At 40.9% G+C, this 26,480-nt stretch overlaps 1 protein-coding gene and 1 non-coding gene across 10 annotated transcripts in view; one reads left to right on the top strand and one right to left on the bottom strand.

Moving 5' to 3' along the window:
- Window positions 1–26,480, bottom strand: part of PPEF1 (protein phosphatase with EF-hand domain 1) — a 156,767-nt gene that overhangs the window by 116,360 nt on the left and 13,927 nt on the right. For all 9 annotated transcript variants that reach the window (XM_057538896.1, XM_057538894.1, XM_057538895.1 and 6 more), the window contains 3 exons: window positions 14,132–14,218; window positions 10,741–10,840; window positions 4,630–4,793 (listed from right to left, as the gene is read on the bottom strand). In XM_057538896.1, the coding sequence (XP_057394879.1) occupies window positions 4,630–4,678 (49 nt within the window). In that variant the 5' untranslated portion in view covers window positions 4,679–4,793; window positions 10,741–10,840; window positions 14,132–14,218. The remainder of the gene's footprint in view (window positions 1–4,629; window positions 4,794–10,740; window positions 10,841–14,131; window positions 14,219–26,480) is intronic.
- Window positions 23,048–23,154, top strand: LOC114236659 (U6 spliceosomal RNA). Its single transcript, XR_003622542.1, has one exon. It is a non-coding gene; the product is annotated as a U6 spliceosomal RNA (small nuclear RNA).

Raw genomic sequence — 26,480 nt, 5'->3', positions numbered from 1 at the left:
TTGATCACCCAAGCACGAGGATAAATGCCAATCACATCTCACTATGACCACTGAGGAATTCAAGGAAAAACAAGCTCACAGAAACATCAGATAACCTTGGCCACAAGATCAACTCATGAAATGATACGAAGTTTTCCTGTGGTGTTCTCCCAAGATGATGGGAACAATGTTGTGTCAAGGATGAAAGAAGCTACACTCTATAATAAGAGCTCTATGCATAACATATATGATCAGAATACAAAAGTATCAAGGATACGCTATTTTCTGAAATCAGCTTCCATTTCTGATAATCTATCTGTTAACCTAAACTAGGAATCATCTAAGATAAAGTCTGTCCCTCACAACATTCAAAAGTCTAATGTAGGAGAGGAATCAGATGGCAGAATAGAAGGATATGGAGCTCATCTCCTCCCACAAATACATCAAAAATCCATCTACCTGTGGAACAAGTCTCACAGAATACCTACTGAACACTGGCAGAAGATATCAGACACCCAAAATTACAAGAAAGATCTCCACATAACCAGGAAGACCCCTCAATGTTTTTAACTGGATTCATGTTTAAAATGGGAGAGATTTCGTCCTTCATATTCCCCTGTAAATTCTCAGCATGGAACAGAGACTCCAGTGCCTGCTATGTTCTCAGTAAGTATTTCTGGCAGAATGAATGAATGAAACCATTGTACATATTACTTCATGTTATATAAAACCACATTTATCGGGGCTTCCCTGGTGGCGCAGTGGTTGAGAATCTGCCTGCCAATGCAGAGGACACGGGTTCGAGCCCTGGTCTGGGAGGATCCCACATGCCACGGAGCAATTAGGCTCATGAGCCACAACTACTGAGCCTGCACGTCTGGAGCCTGTGCTCCGCAACAAGAGAGGCCGCGATAGTGAGAGGCCCGCGCACCGCAATGAAGAGTGGCCCCCGCTTGCCACAACTGGAGAAAGCCCTAGCACAGAAACGAAGAACCAACACAGCAATCAATCAATCAATCAATAAATAAATCTTTAAAAAAAAAAACAAACCACATTTATCGTTCAGAGCATTTGTGCTTTCTCAGTATTTTCATGCATCATGAATATAGGTGTATTATATTCAGGAATAAGTAAAACAGTGCTTGTTTAAAAAAATAGAGTTTAGGAACTTCCCTGGTGGTGCAATGGATAAGACTCCGTGCTCCCGATGCAGGGGGCCTGGGTTCGATCCCTGGTCAGGGAACTAGATCCCACATGCATGCCACAACTAAGAGTTTGCATGCCACAACTAAGAAGCCGGTGAGCCGCAACTAAGGAGCTGGCGAGCTGCAACTAAGGAGCCTGCCTGCCACAACTAAGGAGCCCACCTGTCACAACTAAGGAGCCCGCCTGCCACAACTAAGACCCCGTGCAACCAAATAAATAAATAAATAATTTTTTTAAAAAAACAGAGTTTAGGGGATTAAGAGGTATAAACTATTATGTATAAAATAAGCTACAAGGATGTATTGTATAACATGGGGAATATAGCCCATATTTTATAATAACTATAAATGGAGTATAACCTTTAAAAATTGTGAATCACTATATTATTTACCTGAAACTTATATAATATTATACATCAACTATACTTCAACTAAAGAGAAAAAAAAGAGTTTATAAAGGTAATACATGCAAGACCTCTTCAATAAAACCAGGTGGCAACTGCAAACAGAAAAAAAAAAAGGATTATATACCATGATCAAGTGGGATTTATGCCAGGAATACAGAGTTGGTTCAATATCTGAAATTCAATTAATGTACAGTACATCATAGAATAAAGAACAAAAACTACATGATCATCTCAATACATGCAGACAAGGCATTTGACAAAATTAAATACCACTTTTTAATTTAAAAAAAAAATCAATAAACTAGTATTAGGGATGAACTTCCTCAACCTGATAAAGGGCATCCACAAAAAAGTCACAGCTAATATCACACTTAAAGGTGAAAGACTGAATGCCCTCCCCCTAAGATTAAGAACAAGACAAGGAAGCCTACTCTTGCTTTTCTAGTTAACAGTGACTGAGACTGTAGCCAGGATAGTCAGGCAAGAAAGTGAAATCAAAGGCACAGAATAGAAAGGAGGAAGCAAAACTTCCTCTATTCGCAGATGACATGATTTATAAATAGAAAATCCTAAGGAATCCACTAAAAATCTATTAGAGCTAATAAATGAGTTTAGCAGTCTCAGGATACAAGATCAATCAATATACAAAAATCAATTGTTTTTCTGTACACTTGCAATGAACAACCCAAAAATGAAATTAAAACGACAATTCCATTTATAATAGCATCAAAAAGAATAAAATACTTGGGCTAGATTTAACAAAAGAAGAGTAAAACTTAAACTCTGAACACTACAAAACATTGCTGAAAGAAATTAAAGACCTAAATAAATGGAAAGCTATCCTGTGTTCATGAAACAGATGACTTAACTGTTAAGATGACAATACTTCCCAAACTGATCTACCGATTCAACGTAAACCACACTAACATTCCAGCTGGTTTCTTTTGAGAAATTGATCCCAAAATTCATATGGAAATGCAAGGGACCCAGAAAGCCAAAACAATCTTGAAAAAGAGAAACAAAGTTGAAGGATTCACACCTCCAATTTCAAAACTTTCTACAAAATCTACAGTAAGCAAGACAGTGTGGTACTGGCATAAGGATGGACATATAGATCAATGGAACAGAACTCAAGAGTCCAGAAATAAACCCTGACATTTATGGTCAATTGATTTTTTTAAAAAATAAATTTATTTATTTATTCATTCATTCATCTATTTATTTATTTATTTTTGGCTGGGTTGGGTCTCTGCTGCTGCGTGTGGGCTTTCTCTAGTTGCGGCAAGCAGGCGCTACTCTTAGTTGTGGTGCGCAGGCTTCTCATTGCAGTGGCTTCTCTTGATGCAGAGCACAGGCTCTAGGCACGCGGGCTTCAGTAGTTGTGGCTCGCAGGCTCTAGAGCACAGGCTCAGTAGTTGTGGCGTATGGGCTTTGTTGCTCCGTGGCATGTGGGATCTTCCCGGACCACGGCTCGAACCCGTGTCCCCTGCATTGGCAGGCGGATTCTTAATCACTGCGCCAGCAGGGAAGCCCTGGTCAATTGATTTTTGACAAGAGTGCCAAGATCATTCAATGGGGAAAGAATAGTCTTTTCAACAAATGGTGCTGGGACAACTAGATATTCACATGCAAAGGATAAATGTGTATCCCTACCTCATACCATATATGAAAATTAACTCAAAATTGATCAAGAACTAAATGTAAGACCTAAAAATACAAAATTCTTAGAAGAAAACATAAGCACAAATAATGTTGAGTTTGGCCCAAAAGCACAAGCAACCAAAGAAAAAATAAATTGGACTTCATCAAAATTAAAACCTTTGTGCTTCAAAGAACATCATCAAGAAAATGAGAACACAACCCACTGAATGGGAGAAGATATTTGCAAATCATACATTTGATAAGGAACTTGTAACTAGAATATTAAAAAAACTCTTACAAAAAAATATAAAAATAAATAACTCAATTAAAAAACTAGCAAATGGGACTTCTCTGGTGGTGCAGTGGTTAAGAATCTGCCTGCCAGTGCAGGGGACATGGGTTTGAGCCCTGGTCTGGGAAGATCCCACATGCTGCAGAGCAACTAAGCCCGTGTGCCACAAGTACTGAGACTGCGCTCTAGAGCCCGCAAGCCACAACTACTGAGCCTGTGTGCTGCAACTACTGAAGCCCGCGCGCCTAGACCCATGCTCCGCAACAAGAGAAGCCACCGCAATGAGAAGCCCCCGCACCACAACAAAGAGCAGCCCCAACTCGCCACAACTAGAGGAAGCCCGTGCACAGCAATGAAGACCCAACGCAGCCAAAAAAAAAAATAGCAAATGATCTGAATGGATATTTCCCCAAAGAAGATCTACAAATGTCTAATGAACACATGAAAAGATCCTCAACATCATTAGTCATTAGGGACATTCAAATAAAAACCCTAAAGAGATACCACTCCATACCCACTAGGATGGGTATAATCAAAAGGACAGACAATAACAAGAGTTGCTGAGGATGTGGAGAAATAAGAACCCTCATACTTTGCTGGTGGGAATATAAAATGGTGCAATACAGCCAAAAATAAATAAATAAATAAATAAATTTTAAAAAGTTAAGTACATTGGAAATTGGAAGTAATGTTAAAAAAAAAAAAAATTCAATGGTGCTACCAAATGTCACATAGGTATGGATAGAGCTGTTTATAAGCGTACTGAATAAACAGATATAAATTTACAGAGAGGCTTTCTTGTTCCCTGCCACTGAGTTTTAAATTGAGATTTTATATTGGTACATTTTCAACTGAAATCAAATCAAACATAAAATATCTCTCAGATAATACTTTATGGCACATCATAAATTCAAAGCTACATCTTCCTAAAGGTAGTTTCCAATGTTATCCCAATATTTAACCTTCAGTTCAAGTGATGATGCCTCATGCAAAATCACTCTGGGCAGCTTGAGAACTGTGTGTGTAAATGAGAAAGGGGCAGAGGGTGAACCCAGCTCACTCTCCCCTTTTGATCCAGGAAGACAGGCACACTCCTAGCACTCACCTGTCTCAGATTGCTTGTCTTTCTCTGAACACGAAGTGCCACAGCCCATGTCTTGTTAATCATGTATGTTCATGAATCAACTTCTCACTCTAAAACAGGGTAAAAAGTGCTTCCCTTTACTCTGCGAGGAGCCCCTCCTGACTGATCCACTTCGGTCACAGATCCTGATGAGGAGGACACACAAGGGGGGGAGGAAAGCGGCCGTTAACAAGGTATCTAAGGGCTGCTCAGCAAGATTCATTTTACGCTTCTTCTCAACTGCTGTTCATCATGTGATATGGAAAGTGATCAGACATAGTCTAATCCTGGTTTATTTTCCAAAACACAGAAGCAGCAACAGAGCAGCTATAGATTGCTTTTCTGCAACACATAAATTACATTTTCCCCGTGTCTAGGTCAGATCAATACTCTATAAAATAAAGCATTAAAATGAAAAGAAAAATGGAAATGTAAGATCATACAATTTTCTAATTGAAATAAAGGGAATGGGATATGAAGGATCTGACATAATTTAACTGTTTTGCTTTTAAGTTCAAAATAGTTAAATCTATCTGGGCTTTTAAAAACACAAATTGGAGAATGGCTATGAGACAACAACAACATATTTATACAACTATGCCAAAATTCAAATCAAAATGAGTTCTTTGACACTATTTCTCAGAATCAGTCAGGGCACTTATTTTAAAAAAAAAAAAAAAAAAAAGAGGAGGCTTCAAGGCCTCCCCAGAAACTAAAGCATCAGAATCCAGGAAGTTCCCTTTTCAAACAAGCTCTCCAGGCATTTCTGAGGCCCGTCCAAAGTCTGCCCTCACACTCACCAGGCCTTCCGATGGCTCAGCTGAGACTGCTACATTGGATCTTCCACAATCACTCCATGGGAGTTTTCAACAAAATTCCTTTCTGTAGTAATCCCACCTCATGCCTTTTTGGGGTGATGTTTCTTTTATTTCGTGATGCTCCAAACCAGCCTGTGCTAATCTATTTGCATTTCTTGATAGTAACAAAGTCAAAGAACAACTGACTTGGGACTCTGCCAGGCATGCCTATTTTTCGTTAGTACTACACTAAACGCTGCAAGATTGCGATTCAATGAAAGAAAGGGGCAAAACAAAATGAGCAAAATATTTGAATTATGGAAATATTTTTAAAACAACAATAACCTTAATAAACATATTCTGATCAGAGCTAGGCTTGATTCTATTATGTATTGAATTAATTAACCCTCCTAAACTTTGGGTTATTTCCAAATTTGACAGGCATTTCTTACATATCTCTCTTATCTACATCAGGGGTAAAAAATGTCAACAGGGTCAGCTCCAAGGGCAGAAAACCCTTGTGGCATTCCACTCCAGACCAATCTCTAGGGTTACTACAGACCATTACATTCACACTCTCCTACTCCTTCAGTTAGGTGGTAAATTTACCCATCGGAAGCATCCACTTACTTATCTATGAGACGTCCTCGTAAATTTCGCTATTTTAATGAAATTAAGATATATAATTTGACACCTTGACATTCCAGGCTAGCCAGCAGCAGAAGAAGAAAAAGAGGAGGAGGAGGAAGAGAAGAAGGAAGGAAGGAGGGAGGAAGAAAGGAAGGAAGGAAGGAAATCAGTTTGCCATTACTTTTAATAACATAATTATAGACATTTAAAGGTGGTAGACTTTTAAAATTACCCAGAATTTACACAAAGTGCAAGAAAACCAAGCCCCTTGTCTAAAGTCATATAGACAAACTGGCTGTCAAACTCTGTTGCATATTAGCATCACCTGGGGAGCTTTTAAAACTCCCAATGCTCAGACGGCACCTCACCAAATTAGTCTCTGGGGATTTAAAACACAGTGATGCCTGGGTCCCATCCCCAGAGATTCTGATGTAATTGGTATTGAGTGGGGTTTGGGCATCGGGGGGGGGGGGGGGGGTGTTAAAAGCTCCCCAGGTGATTCTAATGTGCAGCAAAGTTTGACATTCTCTACTGGAAACAATGTTCTAGGGAACCCATGGTGATGCCTAGTGATCATCACATTTTCCTCTAAATGCTGACTCCATCTGTTTGGAACAGAATTTTTCCAGAGGTCATGTCAGGCTTATAAGGCAGTGGCTTCTGGCATCTACTCTTTGCTTGTCTTTGAAATTGGGGCATTATTTACCCATCACCTCTGTTCTCTCCATTCTCAGACATTTCTCAAAGGTTATCTGCAGTGCCTATGAGAACACGTCTGCTGGGTTCTTCCTCACCCTTTGAAGTAGTTCATTTGGTCCTGGTGAGTTTCTCCAAGTGCCTAGATCCATGCTCTCCTATATGAGTACCACAAAACTTACCAGGGGAGATTATTTTAAAATGCAGACTCCCAGGCTTTACTGCCAATGCTTGGATTCAAGCAGTCCAAGGGGGCCTGGGAATGTGCAATTAAAAGTGCACCCTTCATGGGACTTCGACACAAGCACTCCCCATATCTCAGTTTGAGAAACACTGCTCTCCATATCTCCCTTGGGCTTTGCTTCCATCTTTATGCTATTTTTTTCTACCCCTTTTTATGAATACGTAAGAGTTAGGCATTGAGTAGGCAACACTGATGCTACGATAGGAAGTGATATATTTCAAACTCAATTTTTTTTCCAGAAAAAAAAAGCAATCTCTCTCCAAAGGCATTTGGTTCTCAGCCACTCAGTCAATTCATTACACAACAAACAAAAGTCCATATAAAAGATTCACTAGGAACTAAAAAGCATCAAACTTGAATATATTTCTGCTAGACTGTAAGCTCCATGGATACCTTTATTTTTAAATACTCTTTGAATCTCTGGCACCTACACAGTGCATTTCACATAGCAGGTGCTTGATAAATGCCAAATGAATGAATGAATGAATGAATAAGGGAATGCATATTTCTAAGCCAGGGTCCTTTAAAAAATTAATGCTAAAAGTAATTATTAGTCCATCATTTCGTGCACAGATACACGCTATTTGATTACACAAAAGCCTTTTATTAAACCAGAAAATGGGTAGTACTTATATATTCATTTTTAAAGAAAAACTTTAAATCATGATAGAAAGAAATAAGCATTGTTCTAGAATTCTTGGGTTATTAGAAAAAATAATTTGCTGTTAGAATTTTTACATTATTAAATAATAATAATTTAATTTCCTTAGGTAACAGGTAAAACAAAAGAGTCAGGTCATTTTAATTCTCACCAAAACAAGAGCTGGTTAAGGCCAGGTGCCACTTACTACTCCCCTACACTACCCAAGCTAAACTGCAATCACCCACTTAAAGGCTGAGAGGGACGCACGTTTGTAAGCAGTGTATGTCCCTTTGAGGACAACCCTGGGTGGTGCAAAGCTGATAAAAATGATTTGGGAATTTTCCATTATTTGGGACAAACTAAGCTTCTTCCACTCCCTGCCCTCTGTCAGCATCAGATAAACAGTGTGCTAAAGAGGTCTCTGAAGAAATGATTTCCCTAGGGCCTGAAAGGAGTTCTCCAGCTCAAAAGGTGGGTAGTCTCTGCAGCATTCACAAAGACCCAAGGATGCCACAGTCAGTGACATAAACCACTTAAAAGGTGGATCTTGGCAAAAAACAGCTTGAAACTTGCTCAGTCCTGCTGCCCCTACCAATATATACCAAGGGTGGTTTTAAAGCATAAACGTAAAATAGTGACTCATCATTGGCACTCACTTATAATCTGCAAAAGGAAAGTCTTCCGATGCTTCTGCTAAAAGGTTTTCACTGTGCGTGGGGGGGGTGGGGGGTGGGGGGGAGGGTAAAGTGGGGGAGAACTGTTTGACGTTGTTCAGTTCTTTTCATCTTAACCACTATTCATTTCCCAAGGTGAAAATACAAGGAAAGAACAAAAGATGGCCCTTGGAGCCAACCCAACCTTGGTCTCCAAGCACCCTCCAAGTGCTAGCCCAGCCTCCCCAAGTTGTTCTTATTTATTCTTGATTTTCTTTCAAAGTGCATCTCTATTGAAAGCCCACACCTTGGCTCAGCCACCTTGACCTTGATTCTGCTCCGCCTCTGGCATTCTAGATGTGACTTGTGTAGTTTCCCATGCTAGAAGCTCAGCTTTTCCTACAGATGCTGACTTTTGTGAGAAGTTTGTACTCCAGCCTGCCCCCAAGAAACCCAAATCCAGAACCCATAGTCATTCAAATGGCACCATACCCCAGCCCCCAGAGTGGGAGGTGAGCAGGTCTAATTCCTCCCCCTTGGACTGTGAGACACAAGCATGGAGGACAGATGTCTCTTCAGGCTTACCCTGCTACATTCTCTTTGGCATTCATTGAAACGGAGGTTCTACAGCCTGATGTCTGTGGACTAAAGATAACGAATGGGCATAGAGCTGGGTAGAGGAGTCCCTGGCAGACCGCTCTAGAGAGGTCCCTTCCACCACTACTCTTCCAGTAGAACACTGTAGCATTTGCTCCTGTGTGGGGTCTTAAATGAATAAAGGGAGTTCTGTAAGATGGAGCTGGTGATTATTCCTGGGTCCATGAAAGGCTAAGAAAAAGGAGGAAACGATACTGACCACCAGAATGTATCTGAGGGTGTGTGTTGTTCTATCAGACAGGATTGTAATCAGGAGGCAGCTAGGCCTAGCGCCAGGTTTTCCAAAGTGTGTTTGTGGAAGAGGAGTTCTATGTGGTTTATGATTCTAGAAATAAGACCCCCCCCCAAAAAAAAAGTCCCACCATCAAATAAGTTCAGGAGAAGTAGGATTAAACAGGTTCCTTTACTGCAGAACTCCTCAGAGCCTCCTGGATGTTAATATGCATCTCTAATACGAATCTCTAAGAAAGACCTATAGTGTGCACTCTTTCCCAAATAGCCTAGCAGGGGACACTTTTGAGGTAAAGCATTTCAAGAACATCTATTGTTCCTAACTGCCTAATGCTGGCCCAATGGAGACTGGGGTTTAGAAGTCAGACGAACCAGAGTTTAAATTCTTCTCAGCTAGTCATTAATTCCTCTGCACCTCAGTTTTCTCATAAGAAAATAGGGATAATAACACCTACCTTACAGACTTGTATTAAAGGCTAATGAGAAGATCAATGGTGGAAAAAACCGACTGGAACAAAGAGCAATTCTTCTTAGCTGATGAGTTAGGAGGAGCCATGCACGGGTGGTACCCACTGTGGTTGACGTGTTGAAACAAAACGTGTTTGCTCACATCTCTTCCTTCAGAATGCACTGTCTGGGACCTCCCAGAGGTTAAACCCCACAGGTGTCTGTCTACTGGTTCTGGGATAATTATAGACTCACAGAGAAAAGGACTCTTTTCCCCTGAGACCGCTAAGATCTGAGAAAATGCTTTACCAGTAATAATAGTAACAGCTAAAATCACTACTATTTATTAAGGGACTATTTACCCAGCACAGTGGGTACTTTATATTTCTATTATTCCAGTTAATCTTCACAGCAACTTTCAAGGGGATATCATCACTCCTGTATTAGAGATGCAGAAACTAAGACTAAGAAATTAAATATCAGACTCCATGGCACAGCTGAACAGTGGCAGAACTAAAGACCCATTCTGTTTCATGCTTAAAGAACAAAAATGTCTGTCCACCAAAAAGTTAGCTGTGCCTTGGTTTCAGGATCCAATTTGATCAATCTACAGAAGCACTAAATCACTAAAGAGAATTCTTGAACATTGGAAGGAATTCTGTTTCCATTTCTTACAGATAGATGGAAATCCTGTGGTCCTCTGCGCCAACAAGAGGGCAAGGGAGTTAAAGGAAGTTTTCTGAACATGAAGTTGTATAGTGGGCAATGACCCATGAGGGGCCTGGAAGGGTTTCTCAAAGTATCCCCTCCCTCATTTTCTAGCTCTCACCCAAGTGACCACAGAGTTTTCCCAAGTATCGAGTTCATCTGAAATAGGCTACAACCCTTCAGAATGCAAAGTCACCTGTATACCTTTTTAAGCTGATGACAATTGATTTGTAATCAGCATATCTGAGAAAAATCATTCTGAGAAATTGCAAAGCAATAAAATAAACTTCAAGTAGTACACATTTCCTGTTCCATTGCTACACAATGTATGTTTATAATGTAGACTTCTGCTTGCCCAAAATACCTAAGAACAAACAAACATATTACCTGTTTCTTCTGCTTGGCCGATGCAGAGGTTTATCCTCACCCCAGGTGTTTCAAGAGAAACAAAATCAGAAAAAAACTTCTCTGTGAGGGATGCAGAGATCTGAAAGAAAAGAGGTACAATTCCAGCTCTCTCTGGAGCATCCCCCTACACATACTTACACACACACACACACACACACACTCCATACATCTCACATTTTTGCAGCTCTCTGCAGGGAGAGCTCTTGTTTAAACAAATCAAAAAACAAATACACATGCATACACACAAAAAAATAACTCGAACAGACTTTGCCTTTCAGCCTGGAAGGTGAGCCCAGAGCCGCAGATCCAGGAGAGGCTAGGCTGGCCCGTGAGCCGCAGCTGTCTGCCCCAACCCTGCCCTGTTCCCAGTGAAGAGATAAAGGGATGCACTCAAGTAATGCGCTGTGGTCACATGACTGCTTCCAAGGGGACCAGGCCACTGTTTGCATAAACAATCTGATCAGTACAAAATACAAAATAAATTTTGGTAAATAAGGGCAGAAAAGCACTTAGTAGCTGATCTTTAGGTCAACTGAGGATAATTTTTAGGAAACATTATAGTAACCTGGGCACAATTAAGAAAAGGAAGTGGGAACACTAAACATTACTCCTTAGGATTTGAAAAGGCATGGGTTTAAGAAAGTAGCCTTTGGGTGCCATACTGCAAATTCATTTCTATGACATTTTTATTCTTCCAGTTATTCAATTAGCTGCTTGTTGAAGAAGGTGAAATGGAGTCCCCCTAACACTGAGTTCCTCTGTGGAGTTTATGATTAAACTCTCTATCCCAAACTTTATTCCCTTTCTTGCCCCGCACCTATTCCCCTCAAGTTGAGGAGTATCAAAGAAAAGGGAGGATTGAAACTGAGCAGGACCCTGCAGGGGACCTCCCAGGTACAAAAGCCCCTCCATGTCCCCTGTTTCTTGTTTGTAGAAAAAGGCGTTAGTCTCCTAGGCTTCACTGAGTTCCAAAGAGCAGACACAAGCAGTTAATGATGAGGACAACAGTCACAGGACTCCTAGCTCCTCCTGAAGGGATACAGATAATCTAATGCATATCTCTGAGTTGTTCTGCAGAAACTAAGACCCTTCACCCAGTGGAGGATGGTGACTCCATGCTGACCACAAGCATGTAGACCCCAGACTGGTTGGAATCAGAAGGTTGAGATTCCCGAAACACCACCCTGCTACCTCACCACCAACCAATCAGAGGAAGCTCCACAAGCTGATCATGCATCCTATGACCCTCTCCCCTAACACTGTCTTTAAAAACCCTTGCCTGAAAGCCATCAGGGAGTCCGGGTCTTTTGAGCATAAGCTGCCCGTTCTCCTTGCGTGGCGCCCTGCAATAAACCCTTACTTTGCTACAAACACCCACTGTCAGAGTTTGGCTTTCTGCGCCACGGGCACATGAGCCCTTGCTCGGTAAAAAATATATCTGTGAGAGGAAGATTCACCTCCCATCATCAGCAAAACGGAAAAGGAAAGTTGACCTGTGATTTTTGCTGAGTTTGAGAAGGAAGAGGAGGAAGACACGACTGAAAAACTGAAGTGCCAGTGTCAGTACTGGATGTCACCAGCCTCAGTTCTGCTGTCCTTTGAGGCAATCCAGAGGTGAGTGATCTTGTTCCTAGAGTCTCATGCTGACTGCAGCTGCACCAACAGCAATATTCCTCCCAAACTCTTCCTAACTGGTTACACAGCATATGTATTTTTGAGCTTACTGGCCTTAGGCATCATGAGCTAGGATTTAAAGGTCTCCAGCCATAATCATTTCATAACTCCACCCAAGCTGGTCTTTAGTCAATTCCTTTCTGCAATTGAGAACCACAGGAGATCCAGTAAAGTGGTTACCTAGCTTACTATTCAATCTAATGGAGTCACTTTAAAAATAACTGGAAAGGCAGTTCTGGGCTTCTGTACTCCTATTAGCATATTAAATATTATCAGAGGGCCTCATTATGAGGTAATACAAACATACAGGTTTCCATGGCAGGGACTCCAAGACTAGAACCTGATGTGAGGCTGCCATACAAACTGTAAATGAGAATATAATTACCCAGGCTCCCCAAAAATAGTGGACAATGTCACTATATGGCTGGGTTTCCAGCCAAATGCCTATTCAATCCACGTGATTAAATGATGGCTATGTCTAGTTACAGTTGTTCAAATGTCACCTCCTCTGCGTGAAGCCTTTCCTGAATCACCAAAGGGGAGTTAGTCATTCTGTCTTCTGGCTCTCAAAGCCACGTGTGTGTCCAATTATAGAACTTTCCAAAGTGTGCTGTAATTTGTCCTTTTACATGTGAAATCCTGAAGGAAAAGGATCCATTTCATTCCTCTTGGCATCTCCAGTTCCAAATGCATAAGAGGTACTGAAGGGGAGCAGGTTTTTCCACCCAAAATATGCCACTTTGGCATGAGAATTATTTTGAGCTAAAGGCAATCAAAAACCCAACAGATTCAGGAAAAGTTCTTTACCTCCCCCTCAACTGCCTAAATTTACATTGAAAAGGGGCCCTGTGCCAGGAAGAGAACTATTACCAGAGATACCTTTTTACCTAACAAACTTACCTGTATTACAGGGCAACCTCTGTTTTCCAAACCTCTCCTCTGCCTGCCTGCGAATGGCTTTCCTTTTCTTTGTATCCCCAGACCCCCACCCTTTTCCTTAGCTCAGGACGTTATATAAGCTCCAATTATCTGGCTACCTTTTGAGTCTTCATATCTTTATGGGATTCCCATGTGTACATAATTAATTTGTTTTTCTCCTGTTAATCTGTCTTATATCAATTTAACTATTAGACTAGCCAAAGAACCTAGAAGGGAAGAAGGGAAAATTTTTCTGCCCCTACGGTACTCACTAAATATTTGTTTAATCACGGAAAGAACTCATGATTTAGGTGGTTATTTTAACAGCCAGTCTCTGGACCATGAATTGGATTGGCTGTGACCTTTATGTGATTTGTCTAAAATTTAGAATTTGCTTAAAATGAAGAACTTCACCATATTTTCCCACTGTATGAAGAACACTAAAATGTTACTTTGAGCACCACAAAGAGTCCTGTAGCCAGCTTCCAATTGTTAAATGAACCAGCACTGATGTATGGGAACAAATCACAATAATGATAATAACATTTATTGAGCACTTACCATATTCTAGTCACTTGTTAATTTTAAAGGTGTTAATCTTATTTAATTCACACACCATCCTATGAGGTATATACTATTATTATCCCTACTTACGTATTAGGAACTATAGCCCAAAGTCAAACAGCAAGCGAGTGGCAGAGTTGGGATTTGAACTCAAGGCACTTTGACTCTAGAACCTCTATTTATGATCATTACACTATACCGCTTCAGTCAGCACCTTGTGTGTCTGCAAAATGAAGCTTCCAGCCTCTTCGCAGATGCTCTCTGACTTTCCTCCAGCTAGGCAGGGCTATGTTCTCCCAGCCTGAAAAAAGAAAAAATGATGGGCAAAATACCATTAACTCACTCAATAACAGATTTATACCCCCAACAGGCAAGTTGGGTCAATTTATCTGTCAATGGGCACATCGTCATATGAAAACAGCCAATAGGAAAGGTGAGAGTTCAATTTCCCCCTTGGAAAAGGCCATAGAAATATCAAATCATCCTGAACTAAGATGCACTGGGCTCTTCTACTAAATTCCACACATTTTTATTGAGCTCCCTCTATGTGGCAGGCACTGTGCTGAGAAGCAAGGACATAAATGGTGAACAAAATGGGTATGATTAGGTGAGGTAAACACATAGGTAAATAAGAAATCAAAATAAAATTACAAATAAAAAGTAACTCCCCTATTGGAATATAAGCTCCAGGAACCTAAAACAGTGCCAGGCGCATAATTGATATTTATTACATGAATAAATGAAAGCAATACAGTATGACAGAGTCTCTAATAGGACAGGTATGAGGCACAGAGAAAGAGCCCTACCCCAGAAAGGGTGATGAAGCAAGGCTTTCTAGAAGAAGTGATGCCCTGAGACCTGATGATTTCACAGCCAGAAGTTAGGAGTTAACCAGAAGAAAAGAGGTGAGGGAGAAAAGAGAGTGTTCTTGTAGGTATGTACTTAACAAGGATGTGAAATGGGAGAGATGAAACAAAAATCAGAATGAAGTGAGTCCCTAATTACAATGCTGCAATTAGACTTATAAGCAGATAGAGAAAACTGTCCATCTGCTGTGACTGACAAATGGTGGCCTCTCCACCTCTGCAGGCTGGACTTACTCTTTCTTGGCTGTCTTGGTGGTCTCTCCTTCCTTTCTCACTTCCCCACTCCCCTACTGGGTTTGCCTTCACCTTCCAAATAAACTTGGTCTCAAATGCTTGTCTCAGGGTCAGCTTCTGAGGGAACCCAAACCAGGATGCTCGGTTAGTCTATGGTAGTAGCAAGCTATAGAAAGACAGAGAGGAACAGAGAAGACTGGTTTCCTCACAAGGGAGAAATTGGGCATTGCAGGCAAACCTCTACTATTTCACAAGCTTCCTGAAGCTGGCCACAGTTCCAATTTCTACCAAGGAAAAGTCATTCTAATGGGCAGCTCCTATAATTGGTCATGACACACCCTGGGGAATATGCTAGAATCTAGGCAAAGCAGCTGGACTTGGGAATAGACTGAGAAAAGAAATGATGTGTGCAGATCTGTTTGGTGCTGAGTACTTAAGGTGTCTGCCCACTCATGGCCCCTGATACCTTAATACCTGATAGCGCCAAAGTGGGGAGCTCAGATGGGGCTGGCCTCCCAGCTCTGACAACTCTCAGCTAGCCCTCTGGTGCTGGGGCTGTTACCAAACTCAGGTTCAGCTGCCTGCTTGAAAGCCAGTACTCGAGAGACGAGTGTTGGTTGGAAAGGAAAGGCTGCTTTATTCAGGACGCCGGCAACCTGGGGAGAAGGTGGGCTAGTGTCCAAAAACTAACTCTGAAGATTCTGTTCAACCATGAAAGTTTTTAAAGGGAGAATCATTTGGGGAGGGTGGTCAGAGTCTTCCTTATCTTCCAATGTGTTCAGACTTTAAAGTCTGTGGTGAGGTAACAGGGCAGAGTTCCTGGGAGCTTGTGCTCAGCCTGAAGTTACCATCCTCCACCTGGGTGGGGCCTTAGTTCCCTGCAGAAGAACTCAAAGGTATTGTTAGTGTATTACTTGAGGAGGAACCAGGACCCTGCTGCACTGTAGTTTCTTGACTGCTCCTTCCCTGTTTCTGCATTCCCTCCCTTCTCTGATTAGCAACTGTTTGAATCTGCCCTCTGGAACTCCAGGAAGGTCAAGGAGACTGAATGAAGCCTATTTCGTACAAACAAGAAACAGGGGACACAGAAAGGATTTGTACCCGGGAGGGCTCCACAGGGTCCTGTTCCATTTCAGGACCAGTGGTAAGCAGTCACACCCAATCCCAGCTTCCTAGCACCTAGCAGTCTCCAAACTGAGGTACCTGCCCCACAGTAAATACACAGAAGGTGTGTTGGACAATAGAAAGTAAAATATTAGAACTCATATTTTCTTATTCTTTCTGAATTTTCTATTTTCGTTTATGTTTGGTAATGTAAACAAAATATGAGTTCAGTAGTAGTAGTTGTAAATAAATAAATATAACTCTATCAGAAGTCCATTCTCAAAAAGCTTTCACTGCGAGAGGTTCATGATCAAAAACATTTGAAGAACCTTGATTTAAAGAGCCTGCTTTCTTTTGAAGAGAGGGAAGGAATACTAAGTAGTTTTACATTTTCATAAAGAGAATGGATCAAGCATATTTCCAGGGATGAGTTCTGGGTACTGAAAAACCACATTAAGTAGGAGAAAAGAGAGGTCATATTTGGCAAGTCATTAGAAAGTTATTAAAATAAATCAAAGGTGGGTTATAAGTCACTATCAGGTGAAAGAAATTCATAAAGGCCAGGGCTGGGCAGATCTGTCTATTGGGGTCACCTGGTCAGCAGCCACAATGGCAGGCTGAAATAGCTATCCTGTGTTGAAATTTATAAATTCATCATTGAAAGGCTCCATCTTGGGTACAAAAGTTGAGCTTTCCATGGTTGTGACTTAATAAATACAAGATTAGTAGATACCAGGATTTAAATTTTGACCACTGAAAATCTAACCCTAGCTATGTCCTAGATGGCTTGAGTTTAAAACAAAGCAAAACAAAACAAACAAAAAAACTCCTTACATTAACCTTGAATGTTCATAAATCAAATGAAAAAGCTTCACAGAGAGTAAGAGGGAATAAGGACACTCTACCCACTCTACCCTGTCTCTCCCATGGAATGAAGCTATAAAACCTGGACAAAGGGTTTCCCTGGTGGCGCAGTGGTTAAGAATCTGCCTGCCCAGCAAGGGAAAAAAAACAAATAACACACAAGGGAATCCCCATAAGGTTAACATCTGATCTCTCAGCAGAAACTCTGCAAGCCAGAAGGGAGTGGCAGGATATACTTAAAGTGATGAAGGAGAAAAACCTACAACCAAGATTACTCTACCCAGCAAGGATCTCATTCAGATTCGATGGAGAAATTAAAACCTTTACAGACAAGCAAAAGCTGAGAGAGTTCAGCACCACCAAACCAGCTTTACAACAAATGCTAAAGGAACTTCTCTAGGCAAGAAACACAAGAGAAGGAAAACACCTACAATAACAAACCCAAAACATTTAAGAAAATGGGAATAGGAACATACATATCGATAATTACCTTGAATGTAAATGGATTAAATGCTCCCACCAAAAGACACAGGCTGGCTGAATGGATACAAAAACAAGACCCATATATATGCTGTCTACAAGAGACCCACTTCAGACCTAGAGACACATACAGACTGAAAGTGAGGGGATGGAAAAAGATATTCCATGCAAATGGAAATCAAAAGAAAGCTGGAGTAGCAATTCTCATATCAGACAAAATAGACTTTAAAATAAAGACTATTACAAGAGACAAAGAAGGACACTATATAATGATCAAGGGATCGATCCAAGAGGAAGGTATAACAATTGTAAATATTTATGCACCCAACATAGGAGCATCTCAATACATAAGGCAAATACTAACAGCCATAAAAGGGGAAATCGACAGCAACACAGTCATAGTAGGGGACTTTAACACCCCACTTTCACCAATGGACAGATCATCCAAAATGAAAATAAATAAGGAAACACAAGCTTTAAATGATACATTAAACAAGATGGACTTAATTGATATTTATAGGACATTCCACCCAAAAACAACAGAATACACATTTTTCTCAAGTGCTCATGGAACATTCTCCAGGATAGATCATATCTTGGGTCACAAATCAAGCCTTGGTAAATTTAAGAAAATTGAAATCGTATCAAGTATCTTTTCCGACCACAACGCTATGAGACTAGATATCAATTACAGGAAAAGATCTGTAAAAAATACAAACACATGGAGGCTACACAATACATTACTTAATAACGAAGTGATTACTGAAGAAATCAAAGGGGAAATCAAAAAATACCTAGAAACAAATGACAATGGAGATACGACGACCCAAAACCTATGGGACGCAGCAAAAGCAGTGCTAAGAGGGAAGTTTATAGCAATACAAGCCTACCTCAAGAAACAGGAAACATCTCGAATAAACAACCTAACCTTGCACCTAAAGCAATTAGAGAAAGAAGAACAAAAAAACCCCAAAGCCAGCAGAAGGAAAGAAATTATAAAGATCAGGTCAGAAATAAATGAAAAAGAAATGAAGGAAACAATAGCAAAAATCAATGAAACTAAAAGCTGGTTCTTTGAGAAGATAAACAAAATTGATAAACCATTAGCCAGACTCATCAAGAGAAAAAGGGAGAAGACTCAGATCAATAGAATTAGAAATGAAAAAGGAGAAGTAACCACTGACACTGCAGAAATACAAAAGATCATGAGAGATTACTACAAGCAACTCTATGCCAATAAAATGGACAACCTGGAAGAAATGGACAGATTCTTAGAAATGCACAAACTGCCGAGACTGAACCAGGAAGAAATAGAAAATATGAACAGACCAATCACAAGCACTGAAATTGAAACTGTGATTAAAAACCTTCCAACAAACAAAAGCCCAGGACCAGATGGCTTCACAGGTGAATTCTATCAAACATTTAGAGAAGAGCTAACACCTATCCTTCTCAAACTCTTCCAAAATATTGCAGAGGGAGGAACACTCCCAAACTCACTCTACGAGGCCACCATCACCCTGATACCAAAACCAGACAAAGATGTCACAAAGAAAGAAAACTACAGCCCAATATCACTGATGAGCATAGATGCAAAAATCCTCAACAAAATACTAGCAAACAGAATCCAACAGCACATTAAAAGGATCATACACCATGATCAAGTGGGGTTCATCCCAGGAATGCAAGGATTCTTCAATATATGCAAATCAATCAATGTGATACACCATATTAACAAATTGAAGGAGAAAAACCATATGATCATCTCAATAGATGCAGAGAAAGCTTTCGACAAAATTCAACACCCATTTATGATAAAAGCCCTGCAGAAAGTAGGCATAGAGGGAACTTTCCTCAACATAATAAAGGCCATATATGACAAACCCACAGCCAACATTGTCCTCAATGGTGAAAAACTGAAACCATTTCCACTAAGATCAGGAACAAGACAAGGTTGCCCACTCTCACCACTATTATTCAACACAGTTTTGGAAGTGTTAGCCACAGCAATCAGAGAAGACAAAGAAATAAAAGGAATCCAAATCGGAAAAGAAGAAGTAAAGCTGTCACTATTTGCAGATGACATGATACTATACACAGAGAATCCTAAAGATGCTACCAGAAAACTCCTAGAGCTAATCAATGAATTTGGTAAAGTAGCAGGATACAAAATTAATGCACAGAAATCTCTTGCATTTCTATACACTAATGACGAAAAATCTGAAAGTGAAATTAAGAAAACACTCCCATTTACCATTGCAACAAAAAGAATAAAATATCTAGGAATAAACCTACCTAAGGAGACAAAAGACCTGTATGCAGAAAATTATAGGACACTGACGAAAGAAATTAAAGATGATACAAATAGATGGAGAGATATACCATGTTCCTGGATTGGAAGAATCAACATTGTGAAAATGACTCTACTACCCAAAGCAATCTACAGATTCAATGCAATCCCTATCAAACTACCACTGGCATTTTTCACAGAACTAGAACAAAAAATTTCACAATTTGTATGGAAACACAAAAGACCCCGAATAGCCAAAGCAATCTTGAGAACAAAAAATGGAGCTGGGGGAATCAGGCTCCCTGACTTCAGACTATATTACAAAGCTTCAGTAATCAAGACAGTTTGGTACTGGCACAAAAACAGAAATATAGATCAATGGAACAGGATAGAAAGCCCAGAGATAAACCCACACACATATGGCCAACTTATCTTTGATAAAGGAGGCAAGCATATACAGTGGAGAAAAGACAGCCTCTTCAATAAGTGGTGCTGGGAAAATTGGACAGGAACATGTAAAAGTATGAAATTAGAACACTCCCTGACACCATGCACAAAAATAAACTCAAAATGGATTAAAGACCTAAGTGTAAGGGCAGACACTATAAAACTCTTAGAGGAAAACATAGGCAGAACACTCTATGACATAAATCACAGCAAGATCCTTTTTGACCCAGCTCCCAGAGAAATGGAAATAAGAACACAAATAAACAAATGGGACCTAATGAAACTTAAAAGCTTTTGCACAGCAAAGGAAACCATAAACAAGACGAAAAGACAACCCTCAGAATGGGAGAAAATATTTGCAAATGAAGCAACTGACAAAGGATTAATCTCCAAGATTTACAAGCAGCTCATGCAGCTCAATAACAAAAAAACGAACAACCCAATCCAAAAATGGGCAGAAGATCTAAATAGACATTTCTCCAAAGAAGATATACAGATGGCCTACAGACACATGAAAGAATGCTCAACATCATTAATCATTAGAGAAATGCAAATCAAAACTACAATGAGATATCATCTCACACCGGTCAGAATGGCCATCATCAAAAAATCTAGAAACAATAAATGCTGGAGAGGGTGTGGAGAAAAGGGACCACTCTTGCACTGTTGGTGGGAATGTAAATTGATACAGCCACTAAGGAGAACAGTATGGAGGTTCCTTAAAAAACTACAAATAGAACTACCATACGACCCAGCAATCCCACTACTGGGCATATACCCTGAGAAAACCATAGGTCAAAAAGAGTCATGGGGCTTCCCTGGTGGCGCAGTGGTTGAGAATCTGCCTGCCAACGCAGGGGACACGGGTTCGAGCCCTGGTCTGGGAGGATCCCACGTGCCGCGGAGCAGCTGGGCCCGTGAGCCACAATTGCTGAGCCTGCGCGTCTGGAGCCTGTGCTCTGCAGCAAGAGAGGCCACGATAGTGAGAGGCCCGCGCACCGCGATGAAGAGTGGCCCCCGCTTGCCACAGCTGGCGAAAGCCCTCGCACAGAAACGAAGATCCAACACAGCCATAAATAAATAAATAAATAAATAAATAAAATTTAAAAAAAAAAAAAAAAAAAAAGAGTCATGTACCAAAATGTTCATTGCAGCTCTATTTACAATAGCCAGGACATGGAAACAACCTAAATGTCCATCGACAGATGAATGGATAAAGAAGATGTGGCACATATATACAATGGAATATTACTCAGCCATAAAAAGAAATGAAATGGAGGTATTTGTAATGAGGTGGATGGAGTTAGAGTCTGTCATACAGAGTGAAGTAAGTCAGAAAGAGAAAAACAAATACAGTATGCTAACACATATATACGGGATCTAAGGGAAAAAAAAAAAAAAAGGCCATGAAGAACCTAGTGGCAAGACAGGAATAAAGACACAGACCTACTAGAGAATGGACTTGAGGATATGGGGAGGGGGTGGGGTGAGATGTGACAGGGTAAGAGAGTGACATGGACATATATACACTACCAAATGTAAAATAGATAACTAGTGGGAAGCAGCCGCATAGCACAGGGAGATCAGCTCGGTGCTTTGTGACCACCTAGAGGGGTGGGATGGGGAGGGTGGGAGGGAGGGAGATGCAAGAGGGAAGAGAAATGGGAACATATTGTATATGTATAACTGATTCACTTTGTTATAAAGCAGAAGCTAACACACCATTGTAAGGCAATTATACTTGAATAAAGATGTTTAAAAAAAAAAAAAAAAAAAAAAAAAGAATCTGCCTGCCAATGCAGGGGACAAGGGTTCGAGCCCTGGTCCGGGAAGATCCCACATGCCACGGAGCAACTAAGCCGGTGCACCACAACTACTGAGCCTGCGTTCTAGAGCCCTCAAGCTGCAACTACTGAAGCCCGTGCGCCTGCAACAAGAGAAGCCACAGCAATGAGAAGCCCGTGCACCGCAACGAAGAGTAGCCCCCGCTCACCACAACTAGAGAAAGCCCGTGCACAGCAATGAAAACCCAACACAGCCAAAAATAAATAAATTAAATAAATAAATTTATTTAAAAAAAAAAACAAAACCTGGACAGAATCCATGGGCCAGCTATTTGAAGACTGGCAAATTCCAAGATGGCTCCTAATGATCCCTGCCTCCTGGTGTTCATGCCTTTGTGTAATCTCCTCCCTTTCAGTATAAGGCTTGACCTAGTGACTGCCTTCTAATCAACAGAATATGGCAAATGTGTTGTCCTGTCACTTCCGTGACTAAGTTATGAAAGACTGTGACTTTCTGTCTTGCTAGCAGACTCTCTCTATTGCCTTCACAACTCGTGTGCTTTTGATGAAGTAAGCTGCCGTGTTGGAGAGGCCCACATGACACAGGACTGAGGGAAGTCTCTGGCCAAAAGCCAGCAAGGAACTGAGGCCCTCAGTCAGACCTCAAGGAACTGAATCTTGCCAACAACCACGTGAGCTTGGAAGCAGATCCTTCCCCAATTAAGCCTTAAGATGACTGCAGCCCAGCCAACACCTTGATTGCAGCAGCTTGTGAGAGATCCTGAAGTAGAGGGCCCATGTAAGCTTTGTCCGGATTCATGACCCACAGAAGCTGTGAGATCACAAATGAGCGTTTTAAGCCTCTTAAGTTTTTTGTAATTTGTTATACAGCAATAAATAAGTAACACAAGGACTCTAGAAAGTAAATAGCAGAAGCCATACTGAGGAAGATCAGGGTTTGAAGTACCACCACGCTGGTGGTGAGTTGACCACTTTTCCCCCTCCAATTCCCCCAGACTGGATTCAAGGAAGCAGAAATTAAAATCAAAAGCACAGTGAGAGTGCTTGCTTCGGCAGCACATATACTAAAACTGGAACGATACAGAGAAGATTAGCATGGCCCCTGTGCAAGGATGACACGCAAATTCGTGAAGCATTCCATATTTTTCAATGTTCATTGCAGCGCTATTTACAATAGCCAGGACATGGAAGCAACCTAAGTGTCCATCAACAGATGAATGGATAAAGAAGATGTGGCACATATATACAACGGAATATTGCTCAGCCATAAAAAGAAACGAAATTGAGTTAGTTGTATTGAGGTGGATCGATCTAGAGTCTGTCATACAGAGTGAAGTAAGTCAGAAAGAGAAAAACAAATACTGTGTGCTAACACACATATATGGAATCTAAAAAAAAAAAAAGGTTCTGATGAACCTAGGGGCAGGACAGGGATAAAGACGCAGATGTAGAGAATGGACTTGAGGACACAGGGAGGGGGAAGGGTAAGCTGGGACGAAGTGAGAGAGTGGCATGGACTTATATACACTACCAAATGTAAAACCGATAGCTAGTGGGAAGCAGCCGTATAGCACAGGGAGATCAGCTCGGTGTTTTGTGACCACCTAGAGGGGTGGGATGGGGAGGGTGGGAGACGCAAGAGGGAGGAGATATGGGGATATATGTATATGTATAGCTGATTCACTTTGTTATAAAGCAGAAACTAACACAGCATTGTAAAGCAATTATACTCCAATAAAGACGTTAAAAAAAAAAAAGCACAGTGAGCTAACACTGTACACCTATTAGATTTTTTAAAAATTCTAATAATATCCAGTGCTGCCTAGGATATGGAGCAACTAGAACTCTTATACTTTGCTGGTGGGAATGCAAAATGGTGCAGCCACTCTGAAAAAATAGTTTGGTAGTTTTTCATACAGTTGAACATGCATATGGCACTTGCCATATGACATAGCAATCCTACCCATCCGTGGATATTTACACCAAAGGAATGAAAGCTTATATTCATACAAAAACCTGTACACAGGTTCATATGGTCAAATACCGAAAACATCCCAAATGTCCTTCAATGAGTGAATGGATACACAAACTGTCGGACATCCATACAGTGGAATATTATTTACCAATAAAAAGGAACAAATTACTGATACACACAAGCTGGATGAATCTCAAAGGCATTATGCTGAAAGAAGCCAGGCTTAAAACGTTGAGTACACTTATATGACATTCTCGAAAAGACAAAACTGTAGTAATGGAGAACTGATTAATGGTTGCCAAGGTTTATGGGGTGGGGGGGGATATGACTACAAAGGAATAGCAAGAGGGAGTTTTGGAGGCGATGTTCTGTATCCTGATTATGGTGGTGGTAACACTAATCTACCCATGTGTTAAAATTCACAGAACTGTACAAGTCGGTTTTACTGTACACTAATTTAAAAATAAATTTTTTAAAAAACTTCAGAGCTGGCTCTGGCTTAGCACCTTTGGGTCTGTAGATATTAAAGTGTCCATGGGCTGACTCTGACTGCCAAGGGCCTTCTTAAAGCACAGCCAGAAGCAGTGTCTGCTGCTGTAAACTACGAGCACTAAGGAAAACACTTGCCTTTCCCTCTGACTTCACTTTTAGCTCTCTATACATGGGCAAAACTCAAAAAACAGAGATCCCAGTGAGAAAACGCACCCCATCCATCCTTTACTTAACAGATACTTACTGAGCAAGTTCTAGCTACGAGGCAGGGATACAACAATGAACACATTCTGATTCATTTCCCTACCAGGTTCACAGTGTAATGAGGGGCACGGGCCCGTCCACAAATAATTTCAAGACAGGAGGTGTAGGTACAGAGATATGCCATGTGCTATTGGAGCCCAGAAGGATATGAGCCCTGCCAGGGCAAGTCAGGTAATGCTTCCTAGAGCATACAAAGTGGAGAAAGGCATTCCAGGGAACTCGGGAGCAGGTTACATTTGAGTAATGTTTCCTTAGACTAGGGGATAGAGGGTGTATACAGCAGAGGATGGGGATGTGAACCTGAGGAGGCAGACTGGTGCCAAGTGTGACTGTTCTTGAAAATCGCAGCAAAGAATTCATACTTTAATCTGTCAGTTAGGGATTGCAATTTCAAATGCTTACATAAGCTGGAGTACATAATATAAATGAATAAAGCAGCCTGGGTGGAAATGATGGGACATTCTAGAGAGTTCTTGTCTAAATGAGGCAGCTGCTACTTACCAGTAGCTCCCTCTTAGGCTGCCATCCAGAAATCCTGGCCCAGTGTTACCCAGTGTAATTTTTCAAGAGAAACTGACATACTTTTCTGTAAAATCTCCCTATTTTTAAATGTCAGTATGAGTATACTTCTACAAATTATAAGATGCCATCGATTACAAGGTGTATTATTATTTTATGTACAAATAAGAAAGAAAAAAGCCACCCATCAAACAATGACACTCCATCGATTTTAAGGCACGTTCCAATTTCAGAGGTGCTAAAATGTGAAAAAATGTGCATCTTAGAATCAATGAAATGCAGTAATTCTCATTTTCTCAAAACACTGTATAGACTCTGGGGTGAGGCTGCCAGATTGCAAACTCTGTTTAAGTGAAGGGGAGCCTAAGAGTAATCTGATTAGATTCACACTTTAGGAAGATCACTCTGAAGGTCAGATGTGATGACCTGGGAAAAAGCCAGCCAGAGAAAGACCAATGAGGAAGCTCCTGCAAGGATCCAGGAGATGGATGATAAGTGCTGAATTAAAGCGGTGGCAGTGGAGACGAGGGGCCAAATGTGAAGGCCTTTTGCTTTTTAATGTGAAAGTCTTTTAGGTAATAAGTCCCACAGGTCCCAGACTGGGTACAGGTAGCAAGGGGGACAGAGGCATCCAGAATGATTCCAAGGTTCCTAGTTTGGAATACCAGATGGATTCATCACTTCTTCAGCAATGCTCACTGGGTGCCAGGCACTGCACTGGGCCCTGGGGGTACAGTGGTGGATAAGACAGACATGGTCCCTGCCCTCTCGTCATTTATGGTCTAGTGAGTGACGCCATTAATTGCGGTAGAGTGTTACCGGGTATGGGGTAGGACACGAAGGGGGACAGGGGTGTTTATGGTGGAGAAAAATAACGAGTTAAAATGTCCCATAGCCAGTAGAAGCTCCTTTTAAAGCCCAGAAAATAAATCAGGTCTGCAGATTCTGATTAAAGAGGTCATCAGGTTACCGATAACAGCTAAAGTGATTAGAGAAGATAAAACAGGCAGGGAGAGCTTGTAAAGTCACAAGGCTATAGGGGCAAAATCAGAAGCCCGGGGGAATAGGGACATTTAAAGGGAATGAGAAGGAAGGAGCAAACAAAGGAGACTAAAAAAGCAACAGTCCGGAAAGGTAGAGGCCCAGGAGAGAGGGGTATCTGTAAACCAAGGGAGACATATTATCATATAATCCAATATGCCTTTATCTATAATTACTGCACA

Source organism: Balaenoptera acutorostrata, chromosome X, assembly GCF_949987535.1.
Source record: "Balaenoptera acutorostrata chromosome X, mBalAcu1.1, whole genome shotgun sequence".
Classification (NCBI taxonomy): Eukaryota; Metazoa; Chordata; class Mammalia; order Artiodactyla; family Balaenopteridae; genus Balaenoptera; species Balaenoptera acutorostrata.
This window is presented reverse-complemented; position numbering and strand designations above follow the sequence as displayed.